At 50.5% G+C, this 20,230-nt stretch overlaps 6 protein-coding genes across 6 annotated transcripts; 3 read left to right on the top strand and 3 right to left on the bottom strand.

The window, feature by feature from the left end:
• Window positions 1-491: 491 nt before the first annotated feature.
• AA0111_g620 (hypothetical protein) lies at window positions 492-1,826 on the bottom strand (the record flags this gene model as incomplete). The annotated part of the gene is made up of 6 exons (XM_028652396.1): window positions 492-805; window positions 858-1,297; window positions 1,356-1,479; window positions 1,538-1,661; window positions 1,715-1,724; window positions 1,783-1,826. 6 exons carry the CDS (start codon window positions 1,824-1,826, stop codon window positions 492-494), a joined length of 1,056 nt encoding a protein of 351 aa, XP_028511830.1.
• Window positions 1,827-3,501: 1,675 nt separating this feature from the next.
• AA0111_g621 (Non-reducing polyketide synthase) lies at window positions 3,502-9,299 on the top strand (the record flags this gene model as incomplete). Its single annotated transcript, XM_028652407.1, has 4 exons — window positions 3,502-3,821; window positions 3,871-4,174; window positions 4,571-7,993; window positions 8,055-9,299. 4 exons carry the CDS (start codon window positions 3,502-3,504, stop codon window positions 9,297-9,299), a joined length of 5,292 nt encoding a protein of 1,763 aa, XP_028511829.1.
• A 458-nt stretch (window positions 9,300-9,757) lies between these two features.
• Window positions 9,758-10,912, bottom strand: AA0111_g622 (hypothetical protein; the record flags this gene model as incomplete). Its single annotated transcript, XM_028652418.1, has 1 exon — window positions 9,758-10,912. One exon carries the CDS (start codon window positions 10,910-10,912, stop codon window positions 9,758-9,760), a length of 1,155 nt encoding a protein of 384 aa, XP_028511832.1.
• A 3,307-nt stretch (window positions 10,913-14,219) lies between these two features.
• Window positions 14,220-15,256, top strand: AA0111_g623 (hypothetical protein; the record flags this gene model as incomplete). The annotated part of the gene is made up of 2 exons (XM_028652429.1): window positions 14,220-14,307; window positions 14,376-15,256. The coding sequence occupies 2 exons, from the start codon at window positions 14,220-14,222 to the stop codon at window positions 15,254-15,256; spliced, it is 969 nt and encodes a 322-aa protein (XP_028511831.1).
• A 168-nt stretch (window positions 15,257-15,424) lies between these two features.
• On the bottom strand, window positions 15,425-16,696 carry AA0111_g624 (hypothetical protein; the record flags this gene model as incomplete). The annotated part of the gene is made up of 1 exon (XM_028652440.1): window positions 15,425-16,696. The coding sequence occupies one exon, from the start codon at window positions 16,694-16,696 to the stop codon at window positions 15,425-15,427; it is 1,272 nt and encodes a 423-aa protein (XP_028511826.1).
• Window positions 16,697-17,437: 741 nt separating this feature from the next.
• On the top strand, window positions 17,438-20,217 carry AA0111_g625 (hypothetical protein; the record flags this gene model as incomplete). Its single annotated transcript, XM_028652451.1, has 7 exons — window positions 17,438-18,158; window positions 18,378-18,461; window positions 18,695-18,739; window positions 18,901-19,043; window positions 19,093-19,179; window positions 19,442-20,116; window positions 20,167-20,217. 7 exons carry the CDS (start codon window positions 17,438-17,440, stop codon window positions 20,215-20,217), a joined length of 1,806 nt encoding a protein of 601 aa, XP_028511825.1.
• Between the last annotated feature and the right edge of the window lie 13 nt (window positions 20,218-20,230).

Consider the following 20,230-nt stretch of genomic DNA (forward strand, 5'->3'; position numbering starts at 1 on the left):
TGTCGACGCTGACAGCAGCATGATTCCGGAACGACCCGTCCATTTGCTACATGGCGCCATCGAAGAGTCTGATTACGCAAGCGGCGCTCGGTGAAGAAGCGGTCGTCTTGTTCAAGCCTCCTTGAGCTTACGCTCATTCCTACGTCATAAAATCCTATTGCAACAATTGAGCAATCGAACTTTTACAAACTAACCAATGCCAAATGCAAGGCTACGGAAGTGGAAAATTCGTTGTTGTCTCCAGCTTCAGCTGCGACTTCTTGCGAAGGCTGACCTCTCGCCTTCAAATACCGGACCAGAATACTGATCCCATAGTTAGAACGCACAGACACTGATGATAGTGGACCTGATGGTCTCCAATCAGAGGTTGACTTTCAACACGTTGCGATAGAAGATAAGGCGACACTGATAAGCTAGCGTTGCAGTACACATAGAAGAGGTAATCTGTATTCAGGAGCGGAGTACATGTAATTTCATAACCCGAGCAGCTCTTAAGCCAGCATTGCACCAATGATACCATGGCAAAGTTCACGATTGTACACGATACAGTCTTTGACGACCAAGCCAACATCTGCCAGTATTTCGTCCCATTCCTTTCTCATTCGTTCACGTGCGCCACAGGCACCCAACATGACCAGATCCAAGGAAGCGGCAAAAGACGGAACTGCCGCTTCTGGCAATATCATATCGTTGATCAGAATTACGGATTCAGCACTCATCGCCGATTTGATCTGGCGTAGGATCTGCTTCGATTTATCATCGTTCCAGTTGTGGAGAATCCACCCGAGATGATAAAATTTCGCACCTGAATAAGCTTTAGCATATTATTTCCCGTTTAAGAGCTATCTTGCGCATACCTTTGATGGGCTGAGGCTGGAAGAAGTCGTGACCGATAGCTTCAACACCAGGTGTCTTCAAAGAATGGGCAAGGGTATTCGGCAAATCTTGCAAGATGATCCGGCCAGGGATATCCGGAAAGCGTTTCTTGAACATCGCGCAGTAATGCCCAACGTTCCCACCAACGTCGACGAATGCTGGCAACTCAGGATTCCAGTCTTTCATCTGGGGTCGAATGGGGTACTCATCCAACCAGCGCCCCCGCACGGCTTGCTCCATAGCCATGTAGCTGATAAGAGCACCCATTTGCAGTGGGTTTTGGGAAAACCAGGAGTACGTGTCCAAATCAGTGTCGTAAGCCGGTTGGAATACTGTGTTTTTACCATCGGTAACATCCTGATATTTGTTCGCGCGCAAGAAAGCGGGCATTTCCTGGAACAGAGGACCGCAGTTCTCGAAGCTGGTAGAGCAGTCAGTTCCCAAAAGTCGGTAGGGGGAGGGTTGGCTGAGTCGCTTACAAATGTGTGACAATCTTCTCAGCTTCTGGAGTTGCCAGATTTCGGCTTTTCTTGCTAGCTTCGAATTGGTTGACACCAGTTTCGTGGATGAGTCCAACCGAGGCCATGTATCTAAGCAGACGCCCTAATATATACGATTAGCACTGCTTCTCAACAAGGCGAAAGGTCATCACAAGGCGTACCGAGGGTGATCGGATGGGCATTCGTCACTTTTTGCAGCTCTTGGAGGCTCTTTGGACCAGATTTTGCCAAGGTGTCAAATATCTTCAAATCTTGGCCGATGCGTGCAGTTGAAGACTGCAAGGGCTGAACGGTAATTAGTGGCTAGGCAACGGATGCACTTGAGGAGCGACTCTTACATAAAGAGCTCTGTGAGGAGCAAGTCTTAGTTTCGCGTATCACGTTCCTAACAGGGTTGAATACTTACATGCGTGTTGCAGTGTCTTCTGGCGTCTCTAAACCAACGATCATCTCGTGCAATTCACGAAGTAGGATTTTTCGGGCATCACCATGAGCTGATGACAGTAGCTGCCTTACTTGTTCCATAAGAGTGTAGGCCACCATGATTTGATTAGTTGACGGAAAGAGATAAGCGAAGAGTAGGTTGCACGAAGAGCTGAAGGGTAACGGATGAAGGGACGAGGCTCTCATTTATAGAACACATCAAGGTGCCATGGTCAAGCTTACGTTATTTCCATGCGTGATTGCTTCTACTACTCTGGTTCTGTTCCGTTGTGATTTGAATATCACTATTGCCGAAGCCGACAGTTCAAGCCTAAGGCGTGAATGGATGTGTCTCAGCAAAGTCAGACTCGCACGGGCTGAGTCTCAGAGATTCAGAGTCGGCATTTGCTAACTTTAGAAAAGCGTCTTCAGATGTCCGGTACAGTGTGCTCAACTTCCCGCTTTTGTTTCTGCGACGTGCATAGGGCGCTTGAACTATAGCCCCACCATGCGCAACAATGTATACAAGTTTGTACAGCTCTGATTCACATCGAAGCTAACTTTCACGCAATTGCAGTCAATGTCAGCCAACTTGTCAGATCCTGCAGTAAGAGACAAGAAGAGAAGGATGCGAATCTGACTTGCAGAAACGCCACTATCAAGGTGCAGAGGTAGAGTAAGTGTATATTGGCTGCATCATGATGGTGTCTACATGCATCAGACGTTTCATAGTAGGACAATCTACAGCCAGGTGTAGGCCGCACATCCCACGTTGCCGTACACATTGACATGAACCGCGACCGAATGTCTCCGATGGAGTTCGATGCTTATTCACACAAGCGACTCGGGGTTTAATTGCGTAGATTGCTTATCCGTACGCAAGCTCATCGAACCAGAATGCTTAGTGTGAACACCTGCAGAAGAAAGGACGCTCACTAGTTGCACTTCTGTGGAATGTCTACTGGAAACTTTTGTGAGGTATTTACCTACCTCGTATACATGTAAGCGCCTACTGAAAGAGGCGTTGGGTACATCCTTGCACTACGGGAAGTACGTCTACTGAAGATACTCTCTATCACCTTTCCGTCCGAATTGTAATGTAGGTGCGTTTTCATTCGGAGTTGGAAGGAATGTTCTAAAACCACAACTTGCTACAAACGAGTTGCTTTGTGGCTTGTGTACCTATAGAATGTTGGCAACAGATGAATCAGCTAGGTAAAGCATGCAGACGCGATTCAATGTTAGAACAAAGGTTCTGACTCTCCCACGTTGCCAAGCAACTTATCTCGAGCCGACCCTCCCAGCTATGCATGAGTTGACCGATCACTGGACTACCGGGTCGGTCCGCGGACTGCGCGGAGACGAGAATCATTCGTTACCGTACTTGGGTAGAGCACAACAAGCAGTGCCATATCAGACTTGTTGACGGCTGAGTCTGACATTCCTAGTCTACCCGGAACGAAGTCTTACGCCCAGGAAGGCATGATACGTCATCTAGAACGATAGGACGTGGTTGATGACGGTGGTGTGAGGACTCGCTTTGTTGAGAAGCCGAAATGCTGATGAATACTGGCATCAGTTGGGACGCTTGGGATATGTGTATGGTCGACGGCATAGATAAATACGTCGACAAACGGACTTTTTTGTATCGCTCTCTATCCATCCTAAAATCTTGTCTCGTTGAGCCCAACACATATTGAACATGATACGTGCCAAGGTCCTTTACTTTTCTGGAGAGATACCTCAAGGGGATCCGGCGGGCGACCAGCGAGATTTGTTCAGGAAGCTGCACCTACTCAGCAAGGAGCGAAGTTATCCGATCCTTGCTCTCTTTCTTGAAACCATCACACGGGCTGTGAAGGAGGAACAGCGTAGACTGATCCGCACTGAAAGAGATTTGATACCAGCTTTCGAGACCATCTTGGACTTGACCGATCATGTCGTTGAGCTGAGGAAAACGTCACTTGGCGGAGCGGTCGAGCGAGTACTGGTGCTTGCCTTTCAACTAGGAAGCTTCATTGCGTAGGTCTCCCCGTCAGCTCTTGTCATCCAAGGTTTTAATGCACACCAGATACCACGAAGCTCATCCCCTCGAATATAATTTCCAGTCGTCAGATACATTCCTCATCGCGAGAGGCCCAGGCATGCTATCAGCGGCAGCGATCGCACTTTGCCCAAATGTATCTATGGTTCCAAGCATTGCTGGAGATATCGCCAAAGTAGCATTTCGATTCGGGCTCGTTGTTGATCAGGTCTGCCGATCATTGGAGATTTCACCAGATGAGATCAACGCTGCTGGAGCTTGGATATATTGCGTGTACGGCGTTGACCCGTCGGAGGCTCAAGAAGCAGTGGCACTTTTCAATGCTGAGAAGGTAAGTCAGGTTTCCATGTTGTTTTTGATTGGGAGGTTTCCAAGGTTGAGTCGGAGACTTGGCGTCCGGGTGTGCCGAGTCCCACTTTTCACATCCAGCAGTTCCATTCTGATCAGGGGTCCAATTGACGCTAGTATTTCCTGGGACCTGCATTTCGGGCGCTTACCTTGTGAGGGTGTCATATCGGTTGCTCGTTCCGTCGCCATCTCCTTCCCTATCATCGCATCCATCCACACTCTCCTTTGTCTGCCTTTCCTAGCTGCTTATGGGAGCGACGTTGTGCCTCATATCCAGTCCTTCTGTCCCTATTTCTTGGACCTGCCATGGTCCTCTGTTCTGGGCATACTTAGTCAAAAAGAAGATTTGCCTCCGACCTTGCACTGATATGTATTTTAGGAATATGCTGAGACGAGCGTGGCATCAGTCTTCAACGACGACGGCAAGTCTGTCAGCATTGGTGGCCCACCATCGACTCTCAAAGCACTCTTCACAGAATGTGAATTCTTCAAGCGTACAAGAAACGTACCGATGAAGAAAGTGCAAGGAATGTGGCATACGGGTAAGGTCTATGGTATGGAACACGTACAGCAAGTCGTTCCGCATATCGACGAAAAACACCGACTGCATCTTTCATTGTTCTCCCCGGTAACAGGAGAACCATTCGAGGCAGCGAATGCCAATGAACTACTCGAGCAGATCATGGAAGAGATGCTTACCCAGAGAATCCGGTGGGATCGAACTATCCAGACCGTCACGGAACGGCTGAAACAGGTCTCGCCGAATTGCACCCAACTGATCGCCATACAACCATCACAATATGTTGAAAGCCTACTTGCACAATGGAAAGACGACATCCCCACCGCCACACATACGGCCGAAGACATGATGTCAGCGATCATGAACCTCCCCCTTGGAAGCAGTCCTGCCAAGGATGCGAAGTCATCGAAAATTGCTGTCGTGGGTATGGCATGCCGCTTTCCAGGAGGTGCTGACAACACACAAAGATTTTGGGAGCTGTTGGTACAAGGTCACGATGCCCACGGACCTGTTCCTCCGGATCGCTTCAATGTTGAAACCCATGTGGACCCAGCAGGGAAAACCCCGAATACATCCAAAACACCATATGGATGTTTTGTAGATAACCCAGGTCTCTTCGATGCCATGTTCTTCGGCATGTCGCCACGAGAAGCTGAACAAACAGATCCCATGCAGAGACTTGCTCTCGTGACTGCTTATGAGGCTTTGGAGAACTCAGGCTACGTGCATGGTCGCGGTATACACGCGCGACGCGTGGGTACCTTTTACGGACAGGCCAGCGACGACTACCGCGAGGTCAACTCTGGACAAGAAGTTGGTACTTACTTCATTCCCGGAGGATGTAGGGCGTTCGGTCCTGGCCGCATCAATTACTTCTTCAAATTCTGGGGTCCAAGTTTCAGTGTCGACACCGCATGCTCTTCCAGTCTTGCGGCGATACAAGCTGCATGCACTTCTTTATGGAGTGGTGATGTCGATATGGCAATTACTGGAGGCATGAACATCATCACGAACTCTGATGTCTACGCCGGCCTCAGCAATGGCCACTTTCTCTCACCTACTGGCGGATGCAAGACGTGGGATGTAGGGGCTGATGGGTATTGTCGTGCTGATGGTGTCGGTAGCGTTGTCTTGAAACGACTGGAAGACGCTGAGGCGGATAACGACAATATTCTAGGAGTTGTTCTCGGTGCAGCTACTGATCACTCTGCTGAGGCAGTCTCTATCACCCATCCGCACGATGTTGCACAGGCCCATCTGTATACTCAAGTTGCCAGAAGGGCTGGGATCGACCCTTTGTCGGTCGGGTTTGTTGAGATGCACGGCACAGGAACTCAGGCAGGCGACAGTAACGAGATGAGATCAGTCACAAACGTATTCGCTCCTTCTACTGGCCACATTCGACATCCGCAGTCACCTCTTCACATAGGTACCGTCAAATCCAACATGGGCCATGGGGAGGCGGCTGCTGGTATCATGGCATTCGTCAAGACAATGTTGGTCTTCCAGAAAGGCATTATCCCTCCTCATATTGGCATCAAGTCTCGATTCAACCCAGCACTGCCAGGTGATTTGACCAAAAGAAACGTAGTTATCCCTACAACAGCAGCTGATTGGGCCCCGAACAGCGATCGGAAAAGGCTAGCCATGGTGAACAATTTCGGAGCAGCCGGAGGAAATACGTCCATAATCGTGGAAGAGGCGATGCCACGACCAAGGAAGGGGGACGATGCACGAAAATTACATGTCATCGCTGTGTCTGCAAAGACTGCTTACTCATTGCAGGAAAATCTCAAAGCTCTTGTTGACTTTATTGAAACGAGCCCAGAACTCTCCATTGCAGACCTGGCCTATACCCTGTCGGCTCGGAGAAACCACTACAACTATCGAGTTTCTATTCTTGCGTCTTCCACAGCTGAAGCAGCATCGTCACTTCGCTCTCACATTGAAACCTCTCTATCCCAGACTCCACACTCGGGCAAACAACCTCCCGTAGCATTCGCATTCACTGGGCAGGGTACTTTCTATATCGGCATCGGCACTCAATTATACCGAGACTCTCGCGAGTTTCGCCAGCACATTGATCGACTGGACGGCCTTGTACGACGACAAGACTTCACCTCTTTCTTGTCCATCGTTGCTGGAACTGTACAGCCAAAGGATGTCTCTATCGTCACGATGAACCTTGCCATAATCTGTGTGGAGATCGCTCTAGCGCGACTTTGGGAATCATTCGGCATCAAACCAAGCGTTGTTACTGGTCACAGCCTGGGTGAATACGCAGCTTTGGCGGTAGCTGGTGTGTTATCCGAAAGCGCTGCTATATTTCTTGTCGGCACCCGCGCTGCGCTCCTGAGTTCCAAGTGCACGGCTCGTACACACGGTATGCTTTCAGTACGAGCTTCAGTAGCAGATGTCAAACGTGCTGGTAGTGGTATTCCCTTCGAGATTTCTTGCATCAACGGTCCAAACGAAACAGTGCTCGGGGGCACCCTCCCGAGCATAGAAGCTCTCTCGGCAACTTTGCAAGCTGCGGGTTACAGGACCTTCTATTTGGATCTTCCCCATGCCTATCACACATCCCAAATGGAAACTATCACGGATGAGCTGCTCAGACAAACGAGAACGATTGTATGCAGTCCGACAAGGATTCCCATTATCTCTCCTCGATACGGGAAAGTTATGACATCAAAAGACACAATCGATGTTTCATACTTGGTCGGCGCAACTCGGGAGACAGTCGACTTTGTTGGTGCCCTCAACAACGCTTGGGAGACTGGTGTGATCAACAAGTCTACTGTCTGGCTGGAAATGGGCCATCATCCAACGTGCTGTGGTTTCATCAGCAGAACACTGTCTTCAACTCGGATGGCACTACCAAGTCTACAGCGCGATAACGACAACTGGTCGACTCTGGCCAAGTCACTCTGCATCTTGTATAGTGCAGGCGTACAAATCGACTGGAATGAATATCATCGTCCCTTTGAGCAGGCGCTCCGACTTGTCGATGCTCCGACCTATGTGTGGACCAATAAGAATTATTGGATTCAGTACCGTGGAGACTGGAATCTGACCAAAGGCCGAGCAGTATTTGAGTTGCAGCCTGCATCTGCTCCTGTGCCGACCGTGAAGGGATTCCAGACTTCTAGTATCCATCGACTTACATCGGAGCACTACACTGAATCAACGGCAACCTTGTCGGCGGAGAGCAGCATTACTGATCCTTCACTCCAAGGCGTAGTCGATGGACACGCGATGAATGGATACGGGGTTGCTTCATCTGTAAGTGATGTCTATATCCCATCATGTGTTCCTAAATAAGGAAAAATCTAACAATGCATAGTTCCTCCATGCGGAGATGGCATTCACGCTCGCGAAACGTATTAGTGACAAGAGCTTCGCAACTGCAGTATCATTTGGCATCAACGTCGCCGACTTCGAGTATCATGAGCCTGTTGTCAAGCTCATCGATACAAGTAAACCACAGCCAATACTGGTCTCTGCCGAGGCTGACTTGGACAAGATGGAAGTTCACGTCAAATGGTTCAATCCTGCCAAAGAGATCTGGTACTGCCACGCTACCGTCTTGTACGAGGATCCTTCGTCCTGGTTGTCCACGTGGTCTCGCTCTACCAAACTGGTCACTAGTCGTATCGATGCCCTCAATGACATGGCCGCGGTAGGCAAAGCTAGCAAACTTACGACCGATCTGGCCTACAGCCTCTTTGGCAAGCTGGTTGGTTACTCCAAGTTGTATCGAACTATGCAATCTGTGATTCTCAACGAAGATGAGGCCATGGCTGAGGTGCAGTTCCCTGATGATACTGGCGGTAATTTGACTATCCCACCTCACTTCATTGACGGCCTTATCTCTCTATCGGGCTTTGTGTTGAACGGCGGTACCCACTTTGACAACACGAATAACTTCTTCATCACTCCATCCTGGAAGTCGATGCGCTTTGCGCGGCCGCTGACTCCGGGCGGACGCTACATAGCCTACGTCCGAATGGTGCCCTCTGACAACCACTCTTTTGTCGGCGACGTTTATGTTTTGCAAGGCTCAGAAATTGTTGGAGTTGTCGAGGCGATACTGTTTCTACAGTGGCCACGAGTGATGCTCAATCGCTTCTTCAGGCCTGCTGATGGCACGGCGAAGCCAGCTGCGAGTGTCCCCGTAAAGAGCGCACTTCCAGCGCGTATCAAGTCCAAGGCACACCAAGTGCCACGCCCCAAACCTGCTTCGACACCCCCCAGTCCGAAGGAGGGCTCCGAACACTCCGATTCTTCTGGGGTGATCATTTCCCGACCCGGAGGATGCTCGTCCTCAGATGACGACGCGGGAGCATCAGCCAGTCCGGCCACTGGTGCGAGTGGCGCCATAGACAAAGCCTTAGCTTTGGTTGCGGAAGAACTCGCTGTCGACATTGGCCTGCTTACAGATGACGCTCACATTGCTGACTTGGGACTTGACTCATTGATGTCGCTGGTCATGTCTCAGAGATTGCGAGAGGAACTGGGCTTGGAGATCAGAGATGCCTTTTTCCTGGAGGTCGACACCGTTGGAGATCTCAAGCAGTTGCTTCAGTAGTTGAGGACCTCGCTGTTGTGTGCTTTTGTTTGTTCGTAGGTAGGGTAGCGGGTCCAAATCACACTCTTTTGCTTAGTCTGCCTGGAATCGTAGTACATGTAGTAGCATCTTGTCGTGGTAGTGCATACGAATGGATCATTTCGTCAACATTGCTGCCTGTCACCTCGATCCCTTCATCGACCTCAACATTTTGGACCACTAGGTGCTGTAGTCATGGCCAGTGGAACTATATCGCTAGTATACCAGACACACAACAGCAAAGATGACACGAGAAGAGCGTGATCGTGCGAGAAGAAGAATTCGATTGCGTTACTTAATGGAAGGGGATATCTGGAAACATTGCGTAGAGTCATAAGCCGTCATGTAGAAGGAACAAATAGCCGCTGTACCAACGCCGAGTCATTACGGGAAACATGTTGCCTGTATACCTCCGATACCAGCCGGACAAAGACAGTCAATTACCGTTGTGGATATTGTTGCCCATACACCGGGTATGGTGGGTTGCTTCCATACTGTTGCTGTGTCCGAGCGTAATCCTGTGGATTGTATGTGTACGCTTGCTGACCTTTGTGGTCGCTCTCTCGCCTCTGCCTAACATTATGCTCTTCCTTCGTCTCCTCCATTGTCGGCAGCTCGGCCGCGAATGCCTTCTGCTCCAACCCTGGCGAGCGCATACCCTCCGAGGGCGCATAGGAGCTCGGCCGTGAACTAACGGTGCTGTGCGATGCAGTTGACCAGCGCACATCCTGCGGCTGAGGTGAGTATTGCGACGGCTCAGAGGCGGTAGATGTGCGGTTATGGTTCGGGTGCAGGTAGGAGGGAGATGGTTGAGGGTGGTAGAAGTCCCCTGGTAGTTCCATCACGACGTCGTTCGTTCCTAGGAGCTGCTTCGGGGGCACTGGCGGAGCGTTCTGATCAGGCTGCGCATACTGTTGGCTTTGCCTGTGCGGTGACATGGGCATCTGGTAGGGCTGCGTTGGCGATGGTTGTGGCGACCTGTAATCGTGCGCTGAGCGATCTGCTGGGTTGACCGTCTTCAGCCGCCCGTTCTCCATCATGGCATGCAACGCTCCTGAGTCGAGTAGTTCAGCCTTCTTGACTAACCGGTCTACCATGACCTTTGCAGCTGCCTTCATCTCCTTCTTGACAAAGCTGAGCATGGTCATATTGCACTTGATCTCCACATCTTCGCGTATGTAAAGCCCCTCAGGTGGCGCACCTGAGCCCAGCTCTTTCGGCTCAGGTGGTTCGCCAGGCTGGTTTCCGCAAATCTGCCACTTGTTGCGCAGGTCGACATTTGCAGGCGCATAAGTGTGTGTCTGCAGGCCGAAGGGCAGGTCATGGAAGACGCCTCGAAACTTGATTGCGCCGCTTCCCATCTTGCCAATACCGGGTATGTATTGTATGCGCTGCGAGATCTCGTACCATGTCGAATAGAATTCGTCTGCAGGAGCGTCGCGCGGTGCTTTGATGGGTTCGTGGCCGGTGACGAGTGGATTCAGCTCGATGATTTCGCCATGGCTGTGGAGGAAGTCGATTGCGAGCTGACGCGGGATGTAGGATGGTATGGGCGTGATGTTCACGTACTGCGCTTTCTTGCGCATCATGTTCATGGTGGGCGATCAACGTCGAGTAGGGCCGATATGTAGGTGTGAGGATTCTCGCTCAATTGCTTGCGGATGCGACTCGAGAAAAGAGGCTGCGCCGCGCCGGCAGGAATGGATAAGTAATAAGGATGTTGCTGACGGTACCCCTGCTTGTGCAAGTAGGCTTGATGCGCTGGGCTGGGTGGTCATCACACAGCCCAAGATCGCCGTGACGAAACGCGTCATGCACGTGCGCGTGATGTCAGAAACACATAGGATGCGCATTCAATCATCTTTTGCTCTTACAGGTCGCTGCGATTCATGACTTTGCGAGCGTCGCCTGCTCATAGCAGTTTGCTCTTCCATTGCTATCATCGCCGCGGCCCTGTAGGGCGGCTGGTGCCCGCAGTGGAGACGCCTAATTATAGGCTTGGTGTGCGGCATCTGTCAGCGCTTTGCATGTGGGGGCCGGAAAGTCTGAACTTCAACAATCCTACGCCACAAGCAGGACAGGTCTACGCATGTTGAGGATTGCGCTCAAAAAAACGCTGCCAGCGCAATTGATGATGTCGTATAATCCTGTTGTTGCTTTTGCTCAACCCCGGAATTGTCGTCATCCGAAGAGATAGCGTTTACTACGCCAAGTTGTGTAGCTGGGCAGACGCGACGACTGGTATCCGAGGGGCTGAGTCCAAGATGACCGATGTTCCATCGTTTCCTAGCTTGATTCTGCATTCGCGTGGCGACAAACCTATCAAAGCTGAGGTCGCTTAGGTGGAGTTGAGATCCTCGATCTGGCGGCATGAACTGTTTCGAGAATAACCAGGCCTGAGGCATCAGTTCTCTTGGAGCCCCTGAACACCGGCCAGCATGCAGTCGTAGCCAAGACAATAAGAGCCACCGGCCATTCTCTTATGAGGAGCGCAGTTGCTTCGCATTGATGGAGAGTCGAAAGTTTACTTTCTTTTGACGATCGTGGTAGCTGTCTCGGTGGTATTTGTCGCAGGCAAAGGGGGAACCAGACATACGGTCAAGCCTAGGATAATGGAAGCATAATGAATCGGTGCGAAAGCGCAACTGTGTCTGACGGTTGTGTAGGGACATGTGAAAAATTGTGGTCGTCCCTCTCCGACCTTTCGTAAGAAAAAGATGAGGAGTGAGTGCCTTTGTACTTGTGGCCTATGACGCTTGTTTGGTGTCGAAGGCAGGAGCTACTGCAATTCAACCGTGGTTCGCGCAAGGCGATCTGCGCACGAAACCGAGCGCGGTCGACCCATCTATCTACATACAGTGTGCTTTGTTAAGATTATAGCAACGGCGGGACGCTAATTGTCTATGGCTTATTGTATATAGATCATTATAGTATCATGTATCGGGATGGGATGAATCACGATATAGCTTCTTTTCGCGATGGTATACGGCTTGCGCACGAACACGCTTAAACCTCAATGAAGAATACTGACACTATTACTAAGATGATTAGGATGATGGACAACGAAGACATTGATTTGATCGACGTGCTGGTGATAGAACGCAGGCACAACGCTGTTGAGTTACACCGTATTGTATCGCAGAGAAGCGTGACCCTAAACATTTAGCTTCACTATGTGCAGCTGTGTATACACAATAAAGATATGTCTTAAAAGCGAATGATAGGATATTCTAATAGCATGTAAGCTCTTAAGCGATTAGCTAGATCTTTAAACGCCAACATAACATTACCTCCGAGAACTCTGTACTACACGAACGAGTCATGCACTGTTAACTTGTCGCCTTGAATATCATAAATTCGCTCTCTGTACGGACTAAACTCATACGTCGTGTTTAAGTCTGAGGACTGCTAGTAGAATATCGGTCAGAATGTTCTCTTGGATTGGACACATGCAAGATGTACAAGCAAGAGCGCGTACTTGTAGTGTCCCATTTCCTTCGAGACTTTCCTGTAATCAGGTACTGCCTTAAGCTCTGGAAGAATTCTACTAGGTCAAGCAAGAAACCCGAACACTGTTTGATCTTAATGCACCTAGTCACACAGGAAGGGTTAGGTTTCGATTATGTCGCCATCGCGGAGGCCGTCACTAACGCCCTCTCCCACTGCTACTAGAAACCCTAGATTAACGTTTATAGTGTGGGTTTCCTGCTCGAACCCGCAACAACTTCAGATGCAGCCCAGAATTAGATAGAAGGCTACCCACCACTTCCAGTCTTCAGACTACCAGGCCAGAAGCTCGTCAAGATGCTTACCCAGGATCGCATACACATCATTAGTCAAAATATCAATAGCAACGATAAAACGAGGCAGCACGTTGAGCGCAAGGATACCTAGTACCTGCTAAGGGTTAGCGTCATGTGCGTGCGTAAAGGAAAGACTGTCGACACAGTGAAAGCGCGTGATACCCTCATGGGAGTAGGCGCAAAACGAGAAAGACAAAAAGGAAAAAAGGGGTGAACATCGTGAGTCGAACTCAGTTCAAAAAGCTGCTGGGGGCCCATTGCTGGGAGGTGCTGCGGGGGGCCATTGAAGGCGACTGCTGGGGGCCCATTGCTGGGAGAACTGCTGGGGGACCGAACTACGCTGCAGTCGTAGTTCGATGACTGATTTCTCAAATAACATATATATATATATATACAGTATTTAAAACGTTTAGTATGTGTTGGGAGACTTTGGGTGTATAGGTTCGGCTACTTCGCTACCATCGTCCGCTGCCGTTCGCACACTAAAGGAAAAACAAGTGAATGGAAACAGTAGATTCACGCGAGCGGTTGCTCACCGATAGCTCTTCTTGATCACGCGTTATCTGTGAAACGTCGTGGAGCACTACAGTCCATAAGAATGCTACCTGCTAATACTGTGACGAGCCATTATCAACACGTCACTGATGATATATGCAACCTGTACAACACCTAGATGAGAAACACCTTCCGAATAGAACGAGTGAAAGCCACGGCGATGAGATCTAAGATTGAATCGCTTCCATAATGCTGAGTCTGACCTCGTCACAGTGAACAGCCTGCACTGCTAACCTATGGCTCAACTTCACATCTTGCGCAGGAAAACCTACAGGTATTATGCTTCTATAGTCGAAAATATTCTCTGAATGTCACCGGACATTGGCACAGTCTTGTTTTTGTTCAAATAGAAGATTTCGGGCCGGTATAATTGCCATTCACCTTCACCTTCACTTTCACTTCAACGTCTCAAAGCGGGCAAAGGTACACCTTAGTGTCTTGGCGCACCCACAAACGCGTCAGTATAAACACTCACTTCTACTAGTATTTGAAGCGCTACACATACCTCGCGATCCCTAACGGCCCAGCTGTACACATCTACACCATGGTCTATAAAGGATCCGACAGTTTCTCGCATGTCCCAAGCGATCCGCTGAGGGCTTACGAGACTTACGGCAGTGAATCAAGAAGATGTAAGGTCAATGACAACCACTTTTTTCATGACCCCACGTCGTATATGATACACGACTGACCGAGACAGCTTCGGCAACTTCCATCGGCAACTCCTACGGACTTCCCCCTTCGCCTGGAATGGCATCCGAATTGTCCTTTGATACTCCGACACCAGTTGCCCTAGCTACCAAGAAACGTCGGCTGGAAGAGCCTGGCGCAGACATCGACGCCGGCGCACAAGACGAAGAGCGGCTACCGTTCAGTGAACCAGACCACAAGACACCGAAGGATTGGCAGAGCTCATATCGTGAGGCCAAGCTAGCCTACCTCAACGCGAAGGAAGCCAATCTGACACTGAAGGGTTGCCTTATCGCGAAGGATACACAGCTAGTCGAGAAGGATCAAAAGCTTGTGGATAAGGATCAGAAGATCGTCCAGCTTAGGCAAGATGCGACTCGCGTCAGAAAGATCACAAACCAACGGGACAAGACTATCAACGAGCTCGAGCGCGAAAACCAGTACCTGAAGATCAAGCTCGCACACGAGCAAGCTGTACACACCCATTTGCACCAGTTCATCGCCAGCATGGCCCCAGAGCGCCGCCCTCATATACCTTCGCACATCCCCTCGCTTGATGCGGCAGTGCGTGACAGCCTTGACTATCCTCATCCGGACGCGCCACGCAAGGGTCTCAAGAACTATCGTCGCTTTCAACCAACTCTTCCATATACGGCTGGAAATGGCAAGGTCGGACCTCAAAAGTACGGCTCCAACGCGTTCTGGGATCTAGGCTTATGCCACGATCACTTTCACACTCCCAATGTCTGTCAGCATGGAGTTGCATGCGAGTATCGCCACGGTCTTACATATGACGAGCGCGCGTACATTCGCTTCTTGACCAAGGGCGATGAGTTTCTACGCCGTAGCGACGAGGTCATCATGCGTAAGACTGCGGGAGGAGCACCATAGATGGAGGGTGGAGGTAAGATTGGCATCAGTCGAAGGATTGGATGGCTTTTACGATTGGTATCAGACAGGAGACGTACCTAGGGTACTGTCAGATCAGACAGCGTTAGCTGTATAAAGATCAAATGAGAAATGATTCATGTATGTCCTCTTTGTCGTGAGCATGCTATCCTAAGGCACAACAATATCTAGTGCCCTCATGCTACCTTCCCCGTCTTTGACGTTCTTCACTTCCACCCATCCATCAACCTCGACTCTCACAATCTTTCCATCAATGCATATACGTCTCCATCTACCTTCCTCCTCTTTGCCCTCAAACTCGATTCTCAATCCATCAATGCTCTCATATCTCACATCCTCCTCCTGCACATGCAAGCCGCCCTGATACGCTTTACCCATGACAGCCATGACCTCATCCCCACTCCTCGGCCCAAAATGCACAAGGTGCATAGTACCGTCCAGTGGCTTACTAGCAGGTGATATACAAAACGGCTGTTCGAGATTTGAGACCATGGAAGCAAGAACGTACATGTGCTCTTCTTCTGGTAAAGTGACCCATTCAGCACTATCTTGGAGAATGCAAATCTTGCCTTTGTAAGGGTGCGGTGGTGAGCCGTCAGCAGGGTACAAAGCCTCCTTCGCAGCCATCTTGAAGCGCTCAACACCGTGTTTGCGGTACTCGGCTGTGTCGCTATCTCCAACTAGAGACGCATGCATACCCCAGCTAGCTACTACAGCGCCGTGAAGGACACCATTACCCTGTTTGTCCTTTGGTAATTCTTCTTCTTTTCGGGCTTCATCCGTGAGAAGACGTGCGCCGGGGGAGAATGTAGCTGTAAAAGTGGGTAGGGGCTTTGTTTTCCATGATGCGAGTGCGGGTAAGCCCCATGTGTTCTTCCCTCCGGCGTTGATGGAGTGGTACAGTGCATTTGCCGTCCCTAAGGGCAGAAGTACAACTTCTGGCGGAATATATGTTTCCGGATTTGGCATCTTTGATGAGAGGCCGTTTACAAGATCTACAATACCGCCATCGCCTGAGAGAAGGATGATGCGTATTGGTCTACTCTGATTGGCAGTTGGGAAGAATACTTGGTCTGTGAGTTCCAAGATGCTGGTCGCTGATTTGGTGGTATGTATGCTTATTTCTTTTACCACTTCCTCATCGTAGATGCCTACGAGAACTGGACGTACGACATTGGAGAAGAAGTCTTCCGCGCTCCTGTCACCGGAGCCAACGGATAGGATGATGTGTGTTTCGCGCTGTTGGGTTGAGTCCTTCGGAGGTTGAGGGACGAGAGGTTGCTTGGACACATTGATCAAAGAGGGCGTTTTTGTGGCATCTTTGTGTTCCTGCAACGTGACAACGACTTTAGAATGGTTATCGATACACTTCGCTTCGAAGACGATCTTGTTGTGGGGCTCTCCAATGGCTGATGAACTCATGTTGAAGCCCTAGTGCGATGAATGACTCAGGTCGTCCTGATGATACAATGCGTTCGGAGAGATGTTGAGGGATACCCAGTTCGAAAGTAGACTGCAGGAAAGACAGATAATGGATCAAATCCAGGATATGGAAGACTGATAGTGCAATCCTACTGCATGCAACACCATCCATTTTCACAGGGCGTAGATAGATCTTCGCTGCCCAATCGCGCAATCGACGGATCCCACCTTCCCCATTTTTCGTTTACAGATGCGCTAGCCCGTGTGCGTCATGTTCAATAACGTTACTATCTTGAGACCAAAAGCACGCATCAATCTGAAACATTTCTGGCCGAATGAATTTTTGCGAAAGGGGGCAGGCTACGTAGCGTGCTGTTATTGATGCCACGGATATTGCGAAGGATCACTTTCCTGAACTGACAATTGTTACATTCGGGCAGCGGCGTCAGCACGTGTTACGTCATCACTTGGCAATACGAAGCAGTCTGGGCTCGAGCAACTCAGCCGCGCTTGTCAGCTACACCAACAAATTGACATTGCGGCGCGGACAGTCGACGTCGCATACTACAAACGTCGGGGTATCACCAAATCCCTCACCTCTTACACCCACACCTTGGAGCCACGAGTATCCAGGACAGCGACAGCGAATCCGTCGAATTCCGCGCAATCGCGACGACGACGCCCAAATCGCACATGCGACCCTAATACCCGCCCCCAACACTCCATACAATCACCGCCAACATGAACGGCTGGCTAGTCTTCATCATAATCCTGCTACTGCTGCTCTCAATCTCCTACTTCGGGTGGTACTTTTACGCTCGGTGGAATGCATCCCGCAATGGCCTCCCACCACCCTCGATGAACCCCATGGTAGCTTTCAGCCGCTCCTCGCCCTCTGGCGCCGCAACTTCAAACTACCCCGGCCCTGCGCCCACGGGCATTAAAGGCTGGTTCGACACCCAGCTGCGCAAGTTCAAGAACAGGAACAACCGGTACACAACGGGTAGCGGCTACGAAGACGCAGGCTACAGCGGCGGACGAGGTGTTGGCGGAGGCCGCGGTGCAGGCAGTCGTCTTGATCCCGATGAAGCCTGGAGTTCGCGCGTGGGCGACGAAGCATACTATGAAGAGCAGGAACTCGGTCTCCACGAACCCGTGTCTACCCATGGACAAACTGCGAACCCGTATGCAAACCCTTCCCCATACAACAACACCACTGAGCCCAGTCGCGGACGCAGCCGCACGAGAGACTCTTACGACGAACATCTTGACGCACAGAGCGCGCGTAATCCTTTCGGCGATGACAACGCGGCGAGTCTGAGAGGCGTGAGTCCCAGGCCAGTGCTAGATGCTGATACGAGTTATCGGGGCGGTGCCACAGCGACCATGCCAAGCGCTCCCAAGCACAAGAAGGCGGGCAGTGTGGACAGTAACGACAACAGCCCAACGGAGAGCCGGAGAAGTGTGTTCAGAGAGGGTTTATAGGTTGAGGACTTTGATGCAGGGAGGAAGGAGATGAATAGCTTTTTCTGATACTATGCTTGTATTAGGGTAGGCCCGGTTTTTCTTGAACGAGGTGTTTGACCTCACGATTGGGATTCCAATGATATTTTGTTTTACTTCATGCTAAGCAGAAGGTCGTCCATGCCGAATGTGATATCACGATGCTAACAAGTGCTAGTCAAGTCCAATATTCATATTGCTCTTGGTCTTATTGTCAAAACCTTCAAGAAAGGCAACCAGGAAGCCGCTTCAATATCAGTCGGTAGGCCAGACAGACCCAATAAGGGCGCTCCATCTTCCATATCCATGTGTGACTTCACTACAATTTTCGACCGACTCACTTGGATGGGACTTCGTCTCATCTAAATGTTACTAAGGCTATCAATCACACATTTTTCCAAGGCTGCGGTATCTAATGAAGGGAAGTGGAATGGCTATTAACCCAACGATGATACTTTGATGCACTACTTCAGCACAACTGAACACTCCTCATAGTTGAGATTGATGTCATAGTACAAACCACTTCCACTGTAACACTAAGTACGTGAGTGTCATGCGCAGTCTGTGCGCGGATATACGGTCACGTAGACTTGTCTCACGCACATAAACTTTTCACTCCATCAACGAGAAACCAACAACTAGCCTTTGCACTTGATCTTGGAACGAACAAGCTAACCAAGCCCCTACACTGACAAGAATAGGCATGTCGCGGCAACCTGACATGCGCGAAAGACTACAACGAGGCCCGTATGGTCCAAACAACCCTCCACCGCCTCCCGCCGCACCCCCACCAGAAGCTTACGAGCACAAGCGGACGGATGGTCGAGGTCGCCCGAACCGCAAAGTACGACAGCGAAGTTACGCAAAAGCTGAGGCAGGGCTTCGTGAAATAGAGCAAGAGCGCAGGTGCAGCCGTTCGCCTGTTCACGGGCCAAGGCGTATGCGAGGTCGTTCGCCTGCCCGCCCTCGAGACTGTTCTGGTGAGTCGCCGCAATACCGAGAGCGAACCCCTATGCGTCGCGAGCCCGTGAGCATACCCTCGCATAAAGACAACCGGAGAGATGATGGCATACGGTGCTTTTGTTGCAATGAGCCAGGTGTGTTGCTAATATAGCCTGCTAATATACAATCGCTAAGCCTTGAGAAGGTCACAGAGCCGCTGATTGTAGCATCGCTCCACATTTTGGCAACAAGGCTTGCTTCCGGTGTGGAGAGACAGGACACATCGCCCGTGCCTGCAAGGTACGCGTTGGCCAGGTCAAACCTGAGGTCGAACATGTTGGCGATAAGTCGAATAGAGCGTTCAACGGAGATTGCAACAATGACCATGGCGACGACATGGGACAGTCTTCATCGCCCAAGGTTACTGCCGATGGTCGTTTGTCCGCCAACATCTGGAGTGACCAAGAACAGTTGAGTGTATCGCCACCACGTGCTGGTTACTACGTTGAAGACGAGGTCGATTGGGGCGAAGATGACGATGATGCTCCGGCCAAGTCTGAAAAGCCAGGCCAGTATCACATCCACCCACAGCGCGGGACCATGGTCCAGGAGCCCTTCTTAGGTCTTCCACATTTCAAGAACGCAGAGGTCGATGAAATACCTGCGACAGTGCAAGACCTGCGCGGCTACGACCACCGCATCAAAGTCATGTATGAACGCAAACCCAAGAACCAGCGTTTCATCAATGGTGGCAATGGTAAGGTTGCACCAGCACTGTACGGATCCGAGCAGCGACACGACCTAGGACTCTGCTTCGCTACCTTCCTCACGCGTAAGCGTTGCGAGATGGGTGTCAATTGTCCTTGGCGTCATCATCCACTGGCCAACGCGGAGAAGGCCTGGATCATTGAGTATGGCAAAAAGAAGGGTAAAGAGTTCATCGAAAACAATGACAGGTGGTGGTCCTACCCTGAGGTAAGTCATACCACGTTGGGTATGGTTTGGACTTTGCTAATCATGATCAGGTACCGGTTCCAGGAGCCAATATGCAAGGCTTTGGCGACAAGGACACCTGAGTGCAGGTGATGA

This window comes from Alternaria arborescens, assembly GCF_004154835.1.
Source record: "Alternaria arborescens strain FERA 675 chromosome Unknown contig_1, whole genome shotgun sequence".
Taxonomy (NCBI): domain Eukaryota; kingdom Fungi; phylum Ascomycota; class Dothideomycetes; order Pleosporales; family Pleosporaceae; genus Alternaria; species Alternaria arborescens.